Source organism: Bombyx mori, chromosome 7 (assembly GCF_030269925.1).
Source record: "Bombyx mori chromosome 7, ASM3026992v2".
In the NCBI taxonomy this organism is placed as follows: Eukaryota; Metazoa; Arthropoda; class Insecta; order Lepidoptera; family Bombycidae; genus Bombyx; species Bombyx mori.
This window is the reverse complement of record NC_085113.1, coordinates 2,079,633-2,102,511: the sequence shown is the minus strand read 5'-3', so window position 1 is coordinate 2,102,511 and position 22,879 is coordinate 2,079,633. Positions and strand designations below refer to the sequence as shown.

The window sequence follows — 22,879 nt, the reverse complement described above, 5'->3', positions numbered from 1 at the left end:
TATAATTTTTTTGATAAGCAATCAAAAAAGAAATAAAAAACAATTCGTCTTATTTAGGAACAAAATAATTAGGTTTTCTTATTCTAAAAATTTTCGTAATTTAATTCAGAAACATAAAATGTTAACTAGTTTTAGTTATAATACGTATAAGTTGATACCACGGCTTTGCTTATTTCTGTTAGCTGCTGAATAGCGAGACAGTAAGCTCCGACATTTATTAACTTCGACAATTGACTATCGCTTAGCACCACATGAGACAATTCCTTGATGAGAATTGAATCCTTGATGATGATCTACATTAGTTAAAAGATAGATCTTAAGTCTCTTCCAACAGTATCTCGCCAACAGTAAAAGCATTTATTTCTGACAGAGCATTCAAGTCTGTCAATTAAAAATAAAACCCAGAAATCATCCGTCTAATACAACATTCCGAAACGATTGATCATTGAGGTTACACGCGGACCGCTAATTTATATCAAAGTAACATTATATTTTGTTTGCAATTTCATCCAACCAAATTAAATGTTGGCATTTGTTATTTTTAGATCTGGTGTATATGCTATAGGCATAATACCATCCACATACGATATATTGTGACTTGTCATTTAAATTAATTACTTTAAAAGCTATTATCGCATAACCCACCTGCTGTTAAGACCGGAACATAAACACCTCACGAAATGAATACCGTTACACATTTTGTAATAAATATTGAACTGCCAGTTGCATTACTGCAACCGAGAATCACTAAGTTATTCTGACCCCAAAATTCGTAATCAAGTCAACATGTGTATGTTTTTGAAATAACAATAATTACAGCTTTTTTTCCTACCTAAGCCTTGAGAGGCTATTTCAGCGTAACCTTAACTAGTAGGTGAGCTCACGGGGCTCAAACCTGATGACGTTGCTATCACAAACCCTAGCAAGAGTCGTGCTTCGTAGAATCTATCACCGGATCGGAAACGCGACCCACTGAGAAGATCCGGCGAGAAACTCAGTGGGCTATGTCTGTGGGGGTCATAGCAAAGCGTGGACTTTTTTTTTATTTTTTTTTATTGCCCTTGTAGGCAGACGAGCATACGGCCCACCTGATGGTGAGTGGTTACCGTCGCCCATGGACTTCAGCAATGCCAGGGGCAGAGCCAAGCCGCTGCCTACCGCTAGGCTGGCTAGACTGGCTTAGGGCTGGCGTCAAGCTTCTGAATACTTCTCGATTAAACTGACCATTAACGTAACATGAAGATTAATTGCGAATAAAACATTTGCACTATAATCCAAGGTCAGTAACAGTATCGCGGTGAAAGTACCGTTTATCCGATGAATAGCGAGCTTGTTCTTATTTGTGCAATTCGAGAAGTGAAATGCAGTTGTGTTATGTAGGACGATGCTCTTACCTACTTGATGAATTAATAAGCTATATTCGTGGTGGATTAAAGAACAATATCGTCTCGGTACTGAAATATCGCGGACAGGTACCAATGTTTTTAAGTTTATAAACATGTTTAACACATTGTCATGAATGATTCCCAAACAAAAGAAAAACATAGTGTAATTAGAATCAAACCCAGAAAATGGAGGATTTGTGTAACCCATTAGTTAGACGTAAAGCCGCGCCCAATTGGTGGATACTTATAAATATCCTGTCCATTTCTTCCGTGAAATAATCAAGTTATCTGTTTCGAAGGGTTGGGACAATACAAATAATTCTTCGACCTCATGTCTCAAGGTGGGTTGCAGCATTCACGTTAATATGAATTTGGACTCCAGTACTCACATATTAACATATAAACCGTATACTTGTCCGACAATCTAATTCAATGAAAAGAATGAAGCATTTAGTCTATCCTATATTCAGCCTAATGTTTGTTTGTGACATTTCGAAGTCGGAATGCCCTTTAAGCATCTTGAAAACATTTAAGCTCTTACCTAAGCTAGCGTGCGCTTTGATCCCTCCTAAGTTCCGTACCCTGAAGAGGCCGGATTTCTTGAAAGCGCAGTTTATTTTGAAACCGAAGTCTGATTCTAACACGCACGTTGGCTGAACGATTTCTGAAATGAAAATAAAATAAATTATTAGATTATTTGCTATAATTAAGATCATTTAATAAAAAAAACATATTTCACCATTTTTCTAAATGTGTCGCTATACTGTCAGTGAGTTACATTTGTTTGTTAAAAAAAGGCGGTTTCGTGAGTATTATAAAATTATTTTTGGAAGACACTGGGCGGTACAGTGACAACATACAAGGCAGTAGGCAGCGGCTTGGCTCTGCCCCTAGCATTTCTGAAATCCATGGGCGACGGTAACCACTCACCATCAGGTGACCATCCGTATGCTCGTCTGTCCACAAAGGCAATAAAAAAAAACCACTATATTTTTATATTATACAATACGAAAAGCTGAATATATTTTGAAGATCTGACATTACGTCTCTAATATTAAAATATTTTATTTTATCGAACAAGAAGAGAGAACAAAATATTTTTGCATACTGAACAACAATCAGAGCGTGAACATTGAAAATACAAAGATTGCAACAATATTGTAGACAATAATTTGGATTTTCCTTTCATAGCGTGACGCGTTCAGGATATAAGCTTATACGGACGTGACCTAGATTTCACTGCGTCCTAATCATCATTACAGGTCGTGGACTTTAGAAAGGCCTTCAAAGTCAGATAAGAGATTGTTGAATTGTTAGTCAGCTAACGAAAAAACTACAACAGGACATTTTATCAATCGTTTGTCGACATGTGATGACATTTCACCTTCGATCTGAAACATAATTTTAACTTAAGCTTTTAGTAAAATTTATATTCTGGATGAGATAGCCGTTTTACAATTTGATTTAAATTTCGTCTTTTAGAATTATATTTATAACTTGATTTCTAATATGTATGGATAAAAAATATCTAATCTACCAATCACGTAAGATGTTTGATTTACAAGATTACTTTTTTTTATTGCCCTTGTAGGCAGACGAGCGTACGGCCCACCTGATGGTGAGTGGTTACCGTCGCCCGTGGACTTCAGCAATGCCAGAAGCAGAGCCAAGCCGCTGCCTACCGCTTAATACTCTCCACAAGCCTCGTTTGAAGAAGGACATGTCATAGCGCTCGGGAAACACCGTGGAGGGGAGCTCATTCCAGAGCAGGATGGTACGTGGCAAAAAAAACCTCTGGAAACGCACTGTCGATGAACGCTGCGGTTCCAGATAATATGGATGAGCTCTGCTCCGATTGCGGGAGGTGCGATGATAAAAAGGAGATGAGGGGATCATCTCAAGCAATTCTTCAGAGCACTCCCCGATCTTATTACACGAAAATATTAAATAAACTCAATTATACTATGAACTAATATTTCAATGATACCGAAATCTAGAACATTCTTGTTTCGTCAAACTATACTAGACTGGGTCGGCGTTATGCTATGATCCATTCGTATTGTTTTCTTTACGACCGGTTATTTAAGTAAAGGACCCGTTTACCGTTAAGTAACTTATGCAAGCAGCAACTTGAAAAAAAACGGTATGTTACAAATGTTTATTGTCATGTTGGCTCACATAGCTTGAATAGTAGCTACACTTTTTTTAAGTTATGCTTCTAAATGATTTATTAACGCATCTAGTTTGGCTGGCGTGTAAACCTGCTAAGCTACGTATGGTTTTTAGTGAATCTTATATATAAAATATAAAATTCTCATGTCACAATGTTAGTTACCATACTTCTCTGAAACGGATTGACCGATTTTTATGAAATTTATTGTGTATGTTCAGTAAGTCTGAGAATCGGCTACTATCTATTTTTCATACCCCTAAGTGATAAGGGTTGTCCACCCCTAACATTTATTTTTTATTTTTTGGACAATTTTTTTGTTATAATGAGGCATTATGTGGTTGAATGAGGTTTTGTTATTTTTATATTCCCTCATCGTTCACAGCGCTACGTGCCTCTTTCACTCAATTACCACATCCTTACACACTTACAATAAGTTAGTTTTTTTTTCTACACTAGAAATTCCCTAAAAATCTTATGTATGGCAAAACAACGTTTGCCGGGTCAGCTAGTTATTAATATAATTCTGTAGGTTCGTTATTCGGTAGGCAGCGGCTTGGCTCGATCTCTGGCATTGCTGAAGTCCATGGGCGACAGTAACAACTCACCATCAGGTGGGCCGTTTACTCATCTGCCTACAAGGGCAATTAAAAAAGTAGTATTTATGTACTGACCTCCAATAAATTTAGCTGTTTAATTCAGCCGATAATAAAATAATGATTACATCGATATTCTTACAAATAATACGCAAAATTCAAATTAGAAACGACCATGGCCAACAAAACAGCAATCAGGTGAAATACTATTGACCCACACTCGGCTAAAAATCAGTTAAAATACTTTTACTATTGTTTATCAATGGGTCTTCAATCTCGACATACTTATAATGTTTTTGAAGCCTCTGACACTTGACCGATCCAACAACAATATTAAAAAAATTATTACGTTATTTTACTAACATTCTCCTGTCAGTTAGCAAACTGTGTACAAGATGAGAAAAAGTTTATATCGAAGGTCAATAACGCAACGTGTGTTCGGTTATTGAAAAAAAAATCCAAATGTAATCATTAATACAGTCTGAAAGAAGAATTGCGCAAGATTAAATATTCTGTAATATCATGATCCTGTTTTGCCACATAATAGAAGTGTACATATTTTCGTAAGATCTTAAACGATGATGCTACTTTTATCGCGATAGATCTTGGCCTACTTTACTTTATTATATACCTACTATCAGTAAAATAGTAGTAATATTACATTACCTACGTGTTGTGCCAACCCTAATTTCATAAAGTGAAAAGAAACTATTATTATTGTTTAAAAATAATGAACGAAAAAGAATTCTATTTTAAAGAATAAAAAAATTCGTAGTTTTAAGTGAGCACTGAAAAAAATGAAAATCCGTGAAGATTACACTAGAAAATTCAAAGCAATGAGTACTAAAATGCCATATCCACTTTGAGACTTAAGATCCAGGTCTAATAGTTTTTGTTCAGAAAATTTAATATTTGGTAATCGAAAAAGAATCTCGTTGGCACAAAACAGGTGTGTTGAATGTTTATGAATCAGGGCTAGTGTTAGCAACTGTCTCAGATTGAGCCCGCGAGCTCACCTATCAGTCCACACGAAGTTGGAATTGTCCCTTAGGCTACCAACGATTAGGTAGGGGAAAAAGTTATGAATTAGTAATTCTGTGGAATGCCGAAGATGATTATAATGCGTGAAAACTATTCTTATTAATCGAAGAAATTCAAATAAGAAAGATTAGGACGATAAAAGTTTTTTTTTTCCTACCTATGCTGATAGCCTTGAGAGCCTATTTCAGCTTCACCACAACGTGTAGGGCCTCAAACCGGAGTGGTACTAACACTGACCCTGGCAAGAACAGTGCTTCACAGAATCTACCACCGGATCGGAAACGCGACCCACGGAGAGATCCGGCGAGAAACTCAGTGGGCTGTGTCTGTAGGTTAATTCGCTCGTCGAGCGCTTCGTTGCAAGCGACGGGTTCGGCAAGGACGGTGACCGCTGTTTGTGGTACCTAAAAGCACCGTCAATGGATCGGGAGGATCCGTATTGACGTGTTTAGGAATAGCCTCTTAGGCTACCAATGATTAGGTAGGGGAAAAAAGTTATGAATTAGTAATGCTGTGGAATGCCGTATGCTGTGGTATGCCGAAGATGATTATAATGCGTGAAAGCTATTCTTATTAATTTAAGAAATTCCAATAATAAATATTACGACGATAAAAGGTGTCGTGCTCTGTAATTTATAGTCCGTTACTTTCACTGGACAAAGCATTCGGTCGTCGTACGGATGACGTCAAAAACATCTAGTTTGCAGGGTTACCAGGTTTAAAAAATGTCGTAAACTAACCAATAAGTACAAAATGCTTAGTTTTTTTTTATATTGATACACAAAATAAATTACAACCATAGAAATTAAAAGTTTAAATATTTAACATAACAATCTGGATTGCAATTCCAAACAGGTGCATACAGAAAAAAATTAACAACTGAACAGATGCCCAAATACCTTGTGTGTATATGCGTACACACATACGCTCACACACCCACAACCGCTTGCACACACACTCACAGACATATTATGTAAGTTACTATCTAATTAAATTAAATCCAATGTATCATAAACTGGACAATATTAATTATTTGAGAAAATGTTACAATTTAAATAAAATTTAAACGGCTTCAGATATTGATAACGTTCCACGTGCAATGAATCTGGGCAAGGACTCTCTTCTTTTTTATAAGCAATAGACATATAGATGAGGCAAAAACATTCAGACTCCTAATAATAAACAGAACAATAATATATCTTTAAAATATCTCTAAAAAGATACTAATGCCGACTTGAAATTATATCTGTATCACATGGCTCAATATTCAGGGTCATCAACCACTTGAGCAATGAGGAGATCAAAAGTACTTATAACTACAGTAATTTCCTTGAAACTTGTAATTTATTACAGTCTACGTGAACACCCCGATGCACATAGCATATTTTAGCATACTAATCTCTGTTTATTTTGCTCTTTAAATTTTTATAGTAGTTTCATCATTACTTTATCAATCTTTTGCCCACTGAGTTTCTCGCCGGATCTTCTCAGTGGGTCGCGTTTCCGATCCGGTGGTAGATTCTGCGAAGCACTGCTCTTGCTAGGGCTAGTGTTAGCAACACTCCGGTTTGAGCCCCGTGAGCTCACCTACATGTTAGGGCAAAGCTGAAATAGCCTCTCAAGGCTATCAGCATAGGTCGGAAAAAAAATCTGAATAATGTGACATAGACGAAATGTCTTATGCATGCAGTGAAGTATTTGAATGAATATACTAAAGAGTAAAGTGTAACAGTAAAGTTTTTGTGCAACAATGGCCCAAAAGGATTAGTTGAGTATATCATCCACGAAACTGTACAGAGTCCTGTGAGAGACGAAATATACTGGAGTTGTTGTGGCCTGCAACCTCTTTGACAGGACATAAGATCTACAACGACTAGACATAGACTAAGACAGAGACTTGACAAGAATTCTAAAAGAAACAAGAGAACGAAAAGGAACGAGGGCGGACGTGAATAGCGGCAGGCATTAACCCTTTGACTGCGATGTAGGTCACCAGTGCCTTATGCAGCGCATTGAAATAATTACGTCGATTTCTGTTACTAAGCGCCCGGATTGTGCCCAACTTTGTATTCTTTCACGTTTTAGTATTAGATCTCTTAGAAATAGATTCATTCTCAGTGTCTTCAGATTCAACTTTCCCGGAGTCTACTAGATATTCCGGTCTCTTAGTAAGAAGATCGAAAAGAGAAATCGACATAATTACTTCAGTGCGTCGCGTAGGGCACCGGTGACCTACATGGCTGTCAAAGGGTTAGTGACTTCCTAAAAGACGGACACGAACCTGACGACAAGGAACAAGTTGACCGTTCTCATATGTACATAAAATAGACGACAAAAGAAGGAAACGACCGTTGAGGAGTTATCCAATTATGATTTTTTCGAAGATATCTAAAACAAATTATGAGTACTTAACAGACACGTATTTACAAACGACTAGAAGGATGAAATAAATAAATTTGCTGACTACGTTGTGGTATTGCGCTGCAGCATTAGCTCCCACAGATTGATGCCAGTTTTTCGAGAAGTTATTCGAAACTTTAACAAATCCGTTTTTGAAACATGAAAGTAACGAACGAGAAATTAAGCCGCGTTTCCAGAAAGTTACATTGTTACTGCTACGAACAGTTGCTGATTGGAGCGTAATTTTTTTTATATTTTTATTGCTTAGATTCTGGACGAGCCCACAGCCCACCTGGTGTTAACTGATTACTGGAGCCCATAGACATCTACGACGTAAATGCGCCACCCACCTTGAGATTTTTATTTTTTATTTTTTATTGCTTAGATGGATGGACGAGCTCACAGCCCACCTGGTGTTAAGTGGTTACTGGAGCCCATGGACATCTACAACGTAAATGCGCCACCTACCTTGAGATATAAGTTCTAAGATCTCAGTATAGTTACAACGGCTGCCCCACCCTTCAAACCGAAACGCATTACTGCTTCACGGCAGAAATAGGCAGGGTGGTGGTACCTACCCGCGCGGACTCACAACAGGTCCTACCACCAGTAAATTGTTGTCCCGTCTTAAATATCAAAGCTAGCTGATAGTTTGCGACACGGAGTCTAGTAACACTGAAGCCCGGTTCGCGTCGACACACGCGCAGCCGGATGTCTCGGAGAAAGGAGCCGACCTACGTTCAAATATTACGAAATGTTTTAAATTAGTCTTTCCGCCACCTTTGTATTTAAATTATTAATGAATTTTGATTTTATGTTCACGATAAAAACACAAAAATACAGTTTTACTAATATAGTAAGGTTCATCCCGGACTTTAGAAGTCGTAAGTTAAGATTAAAATTACGGGAAAGTTTGATGTGATATTGGGAATGATAATGTCTGGTAGGCAGGAGTAGCATTAGTTACGTACGGTTGTTTACATAAATACTAGAGGTAAAATGGATAGTGGTTTGGTCGGATACCGGATACCGAATATTCGGCAAGCTGTGAGTGAGGCCGGAGCGCCGGATATTCGACCCTTTCGCAAATATTCGCAACGACTCGGTGCAACAACGATTTGGTATTCATTTGCCACTGTTAATTTTGAGTATTAAACAAATTAATTAATAAAACAATCACTTTTGACGTGCGATTATAAAAATAAAATTTGTCCATAACCTATTGTGGTATTATTTGCCTTTTGTAGACCATGATATTTTCTTAATTTTACTATCACAAATCCGGCCGGATACTGATTTATGGCCGGATAGGCCGGATACCGGATAGTAACCGGATATCCGTTTCATCTCTAATAAATACAGTCAAAATTATCATATGCCACCTCTAGATGATATTGTAATTTAGTTGTTCATCACTGTGTTGCTTAGCAACATTAATGCCGCATCATAAACCGGCATGACGCAAAATAGAAAAAGTGAAATGTATCAAACGAAGCGTGATGAGTAAATGGATATGTATGAAGAGCACAGAGGTAGATAAACATAAGAAACTTTGGACTTAGGATAAAAAATGCGCAGATCGTACAGTTTACAGTTTGCTATCGAACATTCAGAAAATATCACAAAATGCTTAATCTTTGGAAGCATTTTAATGTAAATACCCAATTAAAGTACCAAAAGAATATTGCGTTTGACAGACAACAACTGATTGATTAAGATTTTTATTAATAAGTTTCACATAAATTAAGTGGATATGCGAAAAACTTATAATCAAAAATATTGTAACCTGATCGCAGCTGTTCAGGAATATGGGAAACCAAACTTTAAGTATTTGCTTAATATGCGTGTCTGTTTTTAATGGTGTGTTCCATTATTTTAATAGTAGTTACGCTGTCAAACGGGTAAACCCTCAATAGCCCTTAAAGGTACACTCACCCGTGAAAACATATGTGAACACTGCTTAGACTAAGGTATAGAAATATAAAATGAGATATGATTAATGAAATATAAAATGTTAAATATGACAGTGTTAAATGATAGCCAATAAATACTAATAAGTGGTCAAAGAGCGTCTTAGTAAACCTTGGATTGAAATACTACCTACAAAAGCAATGATACATCAGTTAGTTATAAATTTCATAGTATAATATGTAAACGGGATGTTTGGTGTGCAATAAAGTGTATTCTCTCTCTCTCTCTCTCTTTCTCTCCACACCCTTTTTTTATTTTTATTTCTTAGATGGGTGGATGAGCTCACAGCCCACCTGGTGTTAAGTGGTTACTGGCCCCATAGACATCTACAACGTAAATGCGCCACCCACCTTGAGATATAAGTTCTAAAGCCTCAGTATAGTCACAAGAGGTCCTACCACCAGTAATTACGCAAATTATAATTTTGCGGGTTTCATTTTTATTACACGATGTTATTCCTACACCATGGAAGTCAATCGTGAACATTTGTTGAGTACGTATTTCATTAGAAAAATTGGTACCCGCCTGAGATTCAAACATCGGTGCATCGCTCAACACGAGTGCACCGGACGTGTTATCCGCTAGACCACGCCTCTAAAAACAATAGGACTTCGATCTTATGTTTTATTGTAGGTGAAGGCATTCACGTACTACCGTGCATAGGCCTGGACGAACCAACAAAATAAATTTGTATAAAGTCCATAGTCAAAGTGTACAATAAAGTAGCGACCGCAGTAACGAGCGTGGGACATTATCTCGATCAAATCGCCGTAAAATCAGCTCATTGTGACAGCATCGTGATCACTATAACAACGATATTACTAGTGATAGTTGTTTTATTGTTTTATTTTGGTTATGAAATGCTTAGACGAAATCGTATTGGTAGAGTTAAAAATATACTCCGAACATCATCTCGTTTTTACCATCGCACAGCCCGCTACCAGTGTAGAGTTCATCTTTGATTCATACCCGATCCTGTAGACCGAATGGTAAACAGTCGACGTCACCCAAAACACGTCATTACGGATCCTCCTGATCCATTGACGATGCTTTTAGGTACCACAAGCACCGGTCACCGTCCGTCCGACGAGCGAATTAATCCATAGACACAGCCCATAGCCTATAGTTTCTCGCCGGACCTTCTTAGTGGGTCGCATTTCCGATCCCGTGGTAGATTCTGTGAAGCACTGTTCATGCATAGAGTTCGAACAGCGCCCCTAACTGCAAACATAGAAGTGCTGTTCCAACCCCATACAAATTTGACAAAAACTCGCACTAAGCACACTGAAACCAGTGCATGTATTCACGTTATGTTTCCAAATAAATTTTTTGCCACGTAACATCTAACTTTGGAATGAGTTTCACTATGTTTCCTAAACGCTAGAAATTCTTTCTGTTTCAAAAGAGATTTGCGGAGACTACTCTACGGTAGGCAGCAACTTAGAGATGTCCCGGGTACTACTGTCGTCCATGAGCGACGGTAACCACTCACCATCAAGTGACCCGTATGCTCGCCTACCTACAAGGACGATAAAAAACGAAGAACCTTCTCTTCAAGTTTATTAAACAAAGTCACATTATTGTTATATTTACGGTACGGTTTACATATACGGACAGAAGTCTTGGCTCTGCCCCTGGCTTTGCTGATGTCCATGAGCAACAGTAACCACTTACCATCAGGTATGCTCATCTGCCTACAAGAGCAATTAATAAATAAATGTAGTACTTTCTAATAAGAGTAGAGGGTAAGCAGTTGAGTAGCGACGCAAGGTCACGCTTGTTCCAGAGTCTTTAGCGCTTAACCAGGATAAGTGGGCAAACTCCAGAGCTCAGCTAAATTGCAACGCACTATGGACTTATCTTTTTCCCCAATACCAGGGGCAGAAACAAGCCGCTGCCTACCCTTAAGTACTCTCCACAAGCCTCGTTTGAAGAAGGATATGTCATAGCGCTCGGGAAACACCGTGGAGGGGAGTTCATTCCAAAGCCGGATGGTGCGTGGAAAAAAATATTTCTGGAAACGCACTGTGATAATTGTGTCACTATCTGGTCTAATTATAAATTTAAACAAGCCACGGACCAATTCAAGTCCAGTTCCTTTTAAAAAAATTTTGTAATTCGAATTAAGGAAAAGAGTTAGCAAATTATTTTATCGTCGGTTCTTCATATCGATATATTTAATAGTAGTTCGTAAAAAGCGTGAAATTGAACAAACAATTTCATGCATAAGTCACGCACATTTACTCCAACAGGTCAAATTAAAATAAAAATTTTAAAAGAACATCAGAATATAATAATAATATAAGGAAAACTTCTTAATTTCTTACTTGGAACGGAAAGGGAAAACGAAACATAAATTATAATAAATAATAAAGTTGTTACGGCTACTATGTTATAATTATAACATATTAGCATAATAGCTCTTAGTTTCTACGACTCATTATGAAGAGTATAATGTACGAGAACATTCTGTACGAAATAATAAATCTAGTTTGTGTTTTCTTGGGTTTTTCAGAACTTACAGATACAATTAAGTTTACTAGCAGTCCTCGGGTAATCGAAATTCGAGTATAATTAATTGACATTATAAGTTTGTACACTATTGTGATTCTATTGTCACAGGCTATTTATTATACTGCTATAATCACAGATTTTGCCAAGACTACAGTTTAGACAAATATTAATAAAGACAAACAATATTTAATCTATTAACAATTTGACTACAGATTTTAAACAATAAGAAAAGTTTGATAATAAACAAATAGTAGGTATGCATGCGTGTGTGTGTCAAATACATGGTAGCGTGTGTGATGCCTTTTTTTATTGATTGAAGGTATTTTTTATGCATAATTTAAAAATATATATTAAGATTCTGCACTCCTTCTCTATATTGCCTATAAGTGTGGGGAAGTTCATACTCTTCCGTCCGCGCAATTTTCGTAAAAAGAAGTACAATGTTTTTGCTTCACGTATTAATATATAGATTAACTTTGACGATCGGAATACTTTACAGTTTTTGTTCTCGGATGATTAAACTATTATCCTTCCTATCTGTATATAGCGCGAAGCAATCACTGATTCTGGTCGATACGAAGAAATAACCACTCATTCAATACAACTCAATATTAGACCCAAATTCTCAAGTTGCGTTTTATATGAATGTCAATAACCTACCTAATTTGTATAGCACAATAGAGTCTAAATTCAATGCCTTCCAGCCAATTATAAATATATTTCATAACACAAGAGATCAAGGTGCCCATTAATCAGCTATACTCATACAAATTGCGATACGTACACGAAAATCAATTGTTGGTTTGACTTATTGACCCCACGACTTCTTTTCTTACATTGGCAAATTGAGTTAACCTATTGATACAAGAGTCTTTTGAAACACAGAGTGTGCCGTTTTGTGAAAGCTATTGCTGGTAATTGAAGAGTTATTATAAGTTAGATCGATAAACATGTTTAGGGCTTCCGGGTAGTCGCTTTGAAGCTAAAGAATTATACAGGATCACACCTTACACACAAAAACATAAACACATTTTAGAGACACGGCTTCCATCATATTGTTAATGCGATTTTGTTTCTTAAAACCACTTTCTTAACGTCCCATATTTGTCTGGACAAGATTTTCATTGTTTTTCCTTCTATAAACCCACGGAAAAATCTTTACAAGTAACGATTGTGATTATGTAACTTTCATTTAAAATATCGGTTAAAAGCAGTCGTCATAAATAATTAATTTTGAAAAAGCGAAACGCTCTTCGGAGACTTGAACTTTAGAAATTGCGTATGTATGGCTTATGTTTTACGGCTCGTAACACTAACCCGAAGTTAAACTACGGGTAATTATTCGTTAACTTGTTTCTATTGTGTTCGAACAATACTGATTTTAAATGTTTAAACGTTCAAACTGCTTAAGTTAGCGTTTGTATATTTATGAACTTCGGCGGTGTTTAGCGATGTAACAAGAAATTGCGTTAAACATTTATTTAAAATAGAAGATTATTTTTTTATGTAATTATACTTTCTTCTGGACTGCGGTATAAAATTTACTTAATAATAAGACTTACTTTATACATAATATATATTATGTATAAAAAAAAAACTATTTGAAGCCTCGGGAGACCAGAAGGCCGGTACGTATTTTGTACAAAGAATTAGCCTTCTGGGAACGCTGCCAACTGGCGGTGAGCTAACGCAGATTTTTTATTTATAAGTAGCTATACAAATGTTAAATAACGTATATTATAATTTGTCAAATAATTAATTAAAAAATGACTTATTATTATTATATTCTTAATGATAATATTATACAGCACCGAAATTGAAAGATTTCATTTACAAACAATCATTAACCATTCCAACCAACCATCCAATCATTATTAGGAAGGATCATTGATAAAATTGTAAACGTAATAAGGCATATGCGCGCCTTGATGGTAACCGATCAGCGTCTCTCATGGGCATCATATAAGCATAGATAAACCACTACCTAGCAAGCAAAACTCAGACATTGATTTAATAAGGACATTAGAAAGACGCTTAACGAAAAATTTAAAGACCATCTAACAAGAATTGCGCGTCAATGATAGCACCTATTGTTCGTATAATGACCATTCCTCGGCCATACGCTAGTGTACACGCCACTGTAATGACTATCTAATAGCGATGATACATTTATAATGGCACACCGAGTTACCGTCACAGGTCAAGTACATACTAGAATTACTGTCGCGTTGAAGATTGATTCTTAGTGGTTTGTTATTATTGATGCAGATGGACACACAAAATTCGATCCACCTGTCGAGAAGCCATCATAAGAATAGATGCCTTAATGGTAAAAAAATAAAGTTCACTTCTTAGTTATGTAATAAATGATTGCTTTCTGTGGATGTGCGTTTTTAATACGCTTTTATTAGCTTCAGACGTTATATATGTATGTTTGTAACGGAACTTTTAAGCATGATTTTGTCCCCCTTCAAAACGTCGGATTAACTCGAAATTTGGTATTTGCCGTTGTAACTATACTTGAGACCTTAGAACTTATATCTCAAGGTGGGTGGCGGCATTTACGTTCTAGATGTCTATGGGCTCCAGTAACCACTTAACACCAGGTGGGCTGTGAGCTCGTCCACTCATCTAAGCAATAAAAAAAAAACTTATTAAGGACTGATGACAATTAAAAATAAAAAAAATTGAAAAAATTGAAATTCAACTAAAAAATAGAAAATAAATTTTAATTAAAAATAGCGTAAGAAAAATTATTTTTTATTAAAAAATAAAAAATAAAAATTATTGTAAAAAAGCGTGCGATGTAAAAAAAGCGATTACGATGATGCATTTCAGGATCCATTTCCTCGGGTACCTGACGAGTGCGGGAGTACACAATACAAGTTCTTCCCACTGGTAAAAATTAATCTTGAGTGTCGTATTTCCGGTTCCACTATTACCGAGTCGGTGATAAATGAGAGTAATTATTTGTATTATTAGTTGTCATTGTAAGCATCGTTGTTGTTTTTGTGGGAGGATCGGCTCAAAATGGATTATGTTTGACAAATTATGTGTGAGCTTGGCCTGTTTCTCTATAAATTTCATTGCGAAATACCTACCGCTTAATATGAGGGGATTGGTTTATATGAGAATCGCGGACTTTGTATTGTTTCAATCGATCATTCTATGCAGTTCAGGACAATATGATTATGATTTTCTGGACAACAAACATACGAGAAGTAAATTAGTATTAAGTGAACATTGATGTCCATGGACTCCATAATTAATAACAATCGCGCGACGGCTGCTTTTTTCCCAACCTAATCGTTGGTAGCGGTAAACTTTGGTTGGCGCGGACGGGTATATAAGCTCATAGGCTCAACTTGAGAAACATGCTAACACTAGCCTTAGCAAGAGCTGTGCTTCGCAGAATCTATAATTGGATCGGACTCGCGACCCACTGAGAAGGTCTAATGAGAAACTTAGTGGCTTAAACGGCTGCATTACCCACCGATATTGCAGTACTCATTGCATTGATAAGCGCTGATACCTACTTACCTTCAGATGAACCGTGTATTCGTCTGCCTACAACTTTAGTAAGAACACATTATGTAGTTTCTATCGTTTCAAGCAAACAGTCCTCAAATGATATCGACCATAACCACCTCTCACTATAATTCCATACAAAAGACATCAACGAGCTTAAATTTAATTTAATGCCTTTCCAACTTGGGTCTCTCTCTGTTCAATAAACTAATTTGATTTGAATGGTAATCAATTCAATCCGTTCCGTAATTATAAGATAAAAAACGTTTTGAAGTAACAACATCATAAATCGGTTTTTATGATTTTAAACGAATCGAATCGATCAATGTCAGACGTCTGTAGGTAGGTACTTTTTTCGAGGCGAGCAACGCCATCTATTATCCAATAGCGGAAGCATATACGGAAATTACTCGACCTGTCAGGAATATTCTCGATAATTCTAGGGATGTCGTTTTGACTATGAAAGCGTTAACGAGATAACATGAAGCTAGTGAGTAATCGGATCTACTAGAAGCGAAACAACGAACGGATCACCTGAAGCGAAGCGGAAGAAGTGAATTGAGAATTTTAAAATGTTTATTAAATAGTTTAAGTTAAATAGAGTTTTAATCTGTATTTCGGTAGGATTTTTATTTACCTATCCCTAACCCCAGCGCGTAACAATAAAGATATACTCCTGGTGCCAGCGCGCTAGAGTGACGGAAGCTTATGACGAAGCCTTAACTCCCTCAGATCCTACCGTGACCCCCATCACCGGGAGATATTAGAGAACCTCTCATTGCATTGTTTGTTTAAGCGTGTAATGTTTATGGACTTTTTGATTGCCTAATTCGATAATTTCAAAACTTCACTATCGGGCTCGCTACGGCATGCTGTTAAAATTATGTTATATATTACGAAACTGAAGTTAGGCAACCGCTGCTCGAAGCAGAGAGAGAGCTTGCCCGGTGCTTCACAGTTCCCGAGCGCCGTCTCAACAGCCGCTAAGATGATGTGACGTATAAAAAAAACGACTAGTGGTCACCCAGTAGTCGAAATATGACCATAATTAATTGAGATTATAATTTGGACATTATGGTTCTACTTTCAAAGACTATACTTCTATGATCACAGGTTTCGCCCAGACTGCGCTATAGACAAATAATGTTAAAGACAAACAGAAATTATTTATTCTCAATTTGACTACAGACTTTAAAGAATAACAAAAGTCTGACAATAAACAAAAGAGTATAGGTATATACGTTTTACGCCTAATTAAAAAAAATTGCATTCTGGACTTCTTCTCTATATTCTCTATAAGTGTGGGAAATTTCATACTCCTCCGTCCGCGCAATTTTCGTAAAAAGGGGCACAAAATTCACGTATTAATATTTAGATTATAAATAGCACTTTCATATTCATGATTTTAATGGTATGGATACTACTAGTGGCATATAAACATTCCATCACGACATGGCATCTATGTAAGCACTACAGCGATAGTTGTTAACAATGTGTATTTTTATACCTATATTTAGCAACGGCTACCATAAAGCATGATGGATTTGGCAGTCATCCTCTTTCCTCCTGGCACCGTTTCCTCACTGCTGAGGATCGTGACCATTATGCTTAGACAGGATTTTATTTTTAATTCTGTCTTTCCAGCGTTCATCTTTCCGATCATTGGCCGCGTGAAGAGTTCGTGGAATGGGGTTTCTAGTGTGGTGCGGAATTGATCGAACCAACATATCAGGCTGCGCCCGCGCGGTCTTTTTCCCTCAATCTTCCTTGTCACGAAGAGTCTCTCTAAGCTACCAAATGTTTTCTGAGCAATACGACCAAAGTAATCGAATGCGCAGCGAAAGCAGTTATGAACAGTCTTATCTTGATCTTCAGTTGCTCTGAGATAGACACGTTGGTTCTCTTTGTTGTCCGTGGTATCCGGAGCATTCTCCTTCAGCACCACATTTCAAAAGCATCCATGAGCTTGCGATCAGCTGCTTTAAGGGTCCAGGTCCTTGCTCCGTATAGAAAACGGAAAAGACTAGGGTGAACTAAAGTAATATATAGTTACACATTTTATTGGCTTTTTTGCGTTGACAACACATTCGAAAAGTTTTTTGGTAGCACCCTATTTAATTCACAAAGCATTTAATTAGTAAATTCCAAATCCAAACGATAATTACTTCGACCAATCTAAAATGTGTGACGAAATTATTTTTGAGAGTTGACTAATTACATCTTAGGTCTGTAATCACGTTTTCAATCTAAGCGGTTTGATCGAGTTTGTGTTAGCAGACGAATGGCAATGAACTGTGCGAGACTGAACGATTGATTTAAAAAACATTGCGTAACTATATTGAATGTTGCTTTATGCGGATGAAGTTGGGTTCTATAGGCCCTTGCAGCATGGAAACTTTACTGGAGGCAGGGAATCCTGTGACTCCGCCCGGATAGATACCACCCTGCCTATTTCTGTCATGGAGCAGTAATGCGTTTCGGTTTGATAACTGTGATAGCCGTTGTAGTGTAAACAATGATACTTAGAAACCATGTCTCAAGGTAGGTGACGACATTTATGTTGTTAAGGTCTATGGACTTCAGTGACCACTTAACACCAGATGGGCTGTGAGCTCGTTCACATATCTAAGATCCTATACCTATCTAAAGAAAAGAAAAAAAAAAAAAAAACGCAGATAGGCTAATCTCTACTACAATAATGCATGCTATGCCCACTAAATTCAAACATCGATCTTAATTATGTCTTAAGGTAGTAATAGTCTTGTGAGCCCGCATTAGTAGTTACTACAATCCTGCCTAATTCAGTCGTGGACCAGTAATGCGTTTCAATTTTATAAGTGGGATAGCCGTTGTAGTGTTAACAATGATAAGTGAAATCAATTGTGGATTCCAACTTTCAAATAATAAAATAATAAAACTTAACCTAGCTCTTTAAAATCCATTTGAAAATCACTTAATTATAGTCATTTTCAAATATCGCCTGCTGAATGAAATAAGTTAAATTTTGTATTTACACTGAAACTGACTACTTACACTTTACTAAAATTGAACTGAATCTCTTTTATTCTTTCTTCAATATCGACCGACATTTTTTTTCAATATAGTAACCTAATTACATAATACTTAACCAGCTTTTCCAGGTAGCAAACCATGTTTGCCATTGATAAACTATGCTAGTATTAAGGACAGCAAATGCTTTATAAATTTAATATAATATCTGAAACTTCGGATCTTTGTATAATGTTCAAAATGGATTTGAAAATAACTAAGCCTTTCATTTCTCAGCAAACCTACTAAAGCCTCATTGAAGAAAGAGTTTGTAAACTGTAGTTATTATTACTAGAAAAAATACAGTGAAAATCTGAATCGCGCTAAGAAATAAGACATAGACGCAGGATACAATTCCGGAAAAGCAACATTTTGACCGTCGCCGCGTCTGTCTACCGAGCAATGACAAACTTCGGCGAGCCCTTTGGCAAAGTCCCCTTTTTCGACGAGTTCCTATAAACATCTCTTTGGGAAATGGTAACTTATTCCTTATTCCCAAACACTAACCAACGAATTCCTTTTATATTCACGCTAAAGCAAGACACATCCATATACCACGACGCAGTCACGCATTCGCCCATCAATGGTTGGACAAGGTACTCAATGTAGTTGAGATATAGATCTCAATTTGATCTCAAAAAAAAAGTGGTCTTAAGTGGATTGGCTTTATCAATCAGAATCGGTGTTGGAACACTTTGTAACGCCTACTGATATTAGGGAGTTTTGCGAGCCCTAACTAATAAAGAAGGTGCTACCATCCTGCCATACATTAAAACAATCTGTTGTAATACAATAAATTCAATAGAGAACCATGATTTATGCAATGAATGAACTTTACTTGTTCAATTTTAGGAATTTCAACATCGCGTTGTGCAAACTAATTAAGAACTAATGTATCGAATCTGCAATCTTTTTATACCACGTGTAAAGTCATGATTGTTGCACGTAATTTGAAGGGAGATTAGAAGTAGAGGCTATTAAGCACAATTTCGTGATTTGAACTTTTAAAATAAGTAAAAAACCATGTCTTAATAAACTTTTTACTGGTGGTAGGACCTCTTGTGAGACCGCACGGGTAGGTACCACCACCTCGCCTATTTCTGCCATGAAGCAGTAATGAAGCGCATTGAAGGGTGGGGCAGCCGTTGTCACTATACTTGAGACCTTTAGAACTTTTATCTCAAGGTGTGTGGCGCATTTACACTGTAGATGTCTATGGGCTCCAGTAACCACTTAAAACCAGGTCGACTGTGAGCTTGTCCACACATCTAACAAATAAACAAGTAAACAAATAAACAAATAAATAAAGTCATTTACCAAAGCTACTAAATCAAAGCAGATTCACTCATATAATAAATAATCTCTCACAAACGTTCTAAAACGTAGCAACAGCTAATAGTCTAAATAATCCGAATCTCACTGACGGGACACGCGCCGATCGCTATCGCGTCCGTTTATCTTCCACCGGATAAGATCGTTCTAAGCAGTGATATCGAGGCGCTGCTCGGTATGGGGAGCTCTGTCATTCTGGCGGGCGACCTAAATTGTAAACACATCAGGTGGAACTCACACACCACAACCCCGAATGGCAGGCGGCTTGACGCGTTAGTCGATGATCTCGCCTTCGATATCGTCGCTCCGCTAACCCCGACTCACTACCCGCTAAATATCGCGCATCGCCCGGATATACTCGACATAGCGTTATTAAAAAACGTAACTCTGCGCTTACACTCGATCGAAGTAGTTTCAGAGTTAGATTCAGACCACCGTCCCGTCGTTATGAAGCTCGGTCGCGCTCCCGATTCCGTTCCCGTCACGAGGACTGTGGTGGATTGGCACACGCTGGGCATCAGCCTGGCTGAATCTGATCCACCATCGCTTCCGTTTAGTCCGGACTCTATCCCGTCTCCTCAGGATACCGCTGAAGCCATAGACATCGTAACGTCACACATCACCTCGACATTAGATAGGTCATCGAAGCAAGTTGTAGCGGAGGACTTCCTTCACCGCTTCAAATTGCCCGACGATATTAGGGAGCTCCTTAGAGCTAAGAACGCCTCGATCCGTGCGTACGATAGGTATCCTACCGCGGAAAATCGTATTCGAATGCGTGCCCTACAACGCGACGTAAAGTCTCGCATCACCGAAGTCCGAGATGCCAGATGGTCTGATTTCTTAGAAGGACTCGCGCCCTCTCAAAGGTCTTACTACCGCTTAGCTCGTACTCTCAAATCGGATACGGTAGTAACTATGCCCCCCCTCGTAGGCCCCTCAGGCCGACTCGCGGCGTTCGATGATGACGAAAAAGCAGAGCTGCTGGCCGATACATTACAAACCCAGTGCACGCCCAGCACTCAATCCGTGGACCCTGTTCATGTAGAATTAGTAGACAGTGAGGTAGAACGCAGAGCCTCCTTGCCACCCTCTGATGCGTTACCACCCGTCACCCCGATGGAAGTTAAAGACTTGATCAAAGACCTACGTCCTCGCAAGGCTCCCGGTTCCGACGGTATATCCAACCGCGTTATTAAACTTCTACCCGTCCAACTCATCGTGATGTTGGCATCTATTTTCAATGCCGCTATGGCGAACTGTATCTTTCCCGCGGTGTGGAAAGAAGCGGACGTTATCGGCATACATAAACCCGGTAAACCAAAAAATCATCCGACGAGCTACCGCCCGATTAGCCTCCTCATGTCTCTAGGCAAACTGTATGAGCGTCTGCTCTACAAACGCCTCAGAGACTTCGTCTCATCCAAGGGCATTCTTATCGATGAACAATTCGGATTCCGTACAAATCACTCATGCGTTCAACAGGTGCACCGGCTCACGGAGCACATTCTTGTGGGGCTTAATCGACCAAAACCGTTATACACGGGAGCTCTCTTCTTCGACGTCGCAAAAGCGTTCGACAAAGTCTGGCACAATGGTTTGATTTTCAAACTATTCAACATGGGCGTGCCGGATAGTCTCGTGCTCATCATACGGGACTTCTTGTCGAACCGCTCTTTTCGATATCGAGTCGAGGGAACCCGCTCCTCCCCACGACCTCTCACAGCTGGAGTCCCGCAAGGCTCTGTCCTCTCACCCCTCCTATTTAGCTTATTCGTCAACGATATTCCCCGGTCGCCGCCGACCCATTTAGCTTTATTCGCCGACGACACGACTGTTTACTATTCTAGTAGAAATAAGTCCCTAATCGCGAAGAAGCTTCAGAGCGCAGCCCTAGCCCTAGGACAGTGGTTCCGAAAATGGCGCATAGACATCAACCCAGCGAAAAGTACTGCGGTGCTATTTCAGAGGGGAAGCTCCACACGGATTTCCTCCCGGATTAGGAGGAGGAATCTCACACCCCCGATTACTCTCTTTAGACAACCCATACCCTGGGCCAGGAAGGTCAAGTACCTGGGCGTTACCCTGGATGCATCGATGACATTCCGCCCGCATATAAAATCAGTCCGTGACCGTGCCGCGTTTATTCTCGGTAGACTCTACCCCATGATCTGTAAGCGGAGTAAAATGTCCCTTCGGAACAAGGTGACACTTTACAAAACTTGCATAAGGCCCGTCATGACTTACGCGAGTGTGGTGTTCGCTCACGCGGCCCGCACACACATAGACACCCTCCAATCCCTACAATCCCGCTTTTGCAGGTTAGCTGTCGGGGCTCCGTGGTTCGTGAGGAACGTTGACCTACACGACGACCTGGGCCTCGAATCAATTCGGAAATACATGAAGTCAGCGTCGGAACGATACTTCGATAAGGCTATGCGTCATGATAATCGCCTTATCGTTGCCGCCGCTGACTACTCCCCGAATCCTGATCATGCAGGAGCCAGTCACCGTCGACGCCCTAGACACGTCCTTACGGATCCATCAGATCCAATAACCTTTGCATTAGATGCCTTCAGCTCTAATACTAGGGGCAGGCTTAGGGACCCCGGTAACCGTACTCGTCGAACTCGACAAAGAGGTCGACGTGCAACCTAACCCATGCATCAGCCCGCTGAGTTTCTCGCCGGATCTTCTCAGCGGGTCGCGATTCCGATCCGGTAGTAGATTCATTCGCGAAACAATTGCTCTTGAGTTGTTAGGTCTCCTTCGGAGGCGCTCGGGCAGTTGTTAGCAAATCCCACCCCTCTTGGCTGAGCCTTTGCTCGCCCACCTGTCCTGGTGAAACTGGAAAGGCCTTCGGGCCACCAGTAAACTTTCAATCATAAAAAAAA

At 38.7% G+C, this 22,879-nt stretch overlaps 1 protein-coding gene across 2 annotated transcripts in view; it reads right to left on the bottom strand.

Moving 5' to 3' along the window:
- The window catches only part of LOC101736353 (uncharacterized), a 58,612-nt gene that overhangs the window by 6,092 nt on the left and 29,641 nt on the right, over positions 1–22,879 (bottom strand). For both annotated transcript variants that reach the window (XM_038012086.2, XM_038012087.2), the window contains exon 2: positions 1,927–2,049. In XM_038012086.2, coding sequence (XP_037868014.1) covers positions 1,927–2,049 — 123 coding nt within the window. The remainder of the gene's footprint in view (positions 1–1,926; positions 2,050–22,879) is intronic.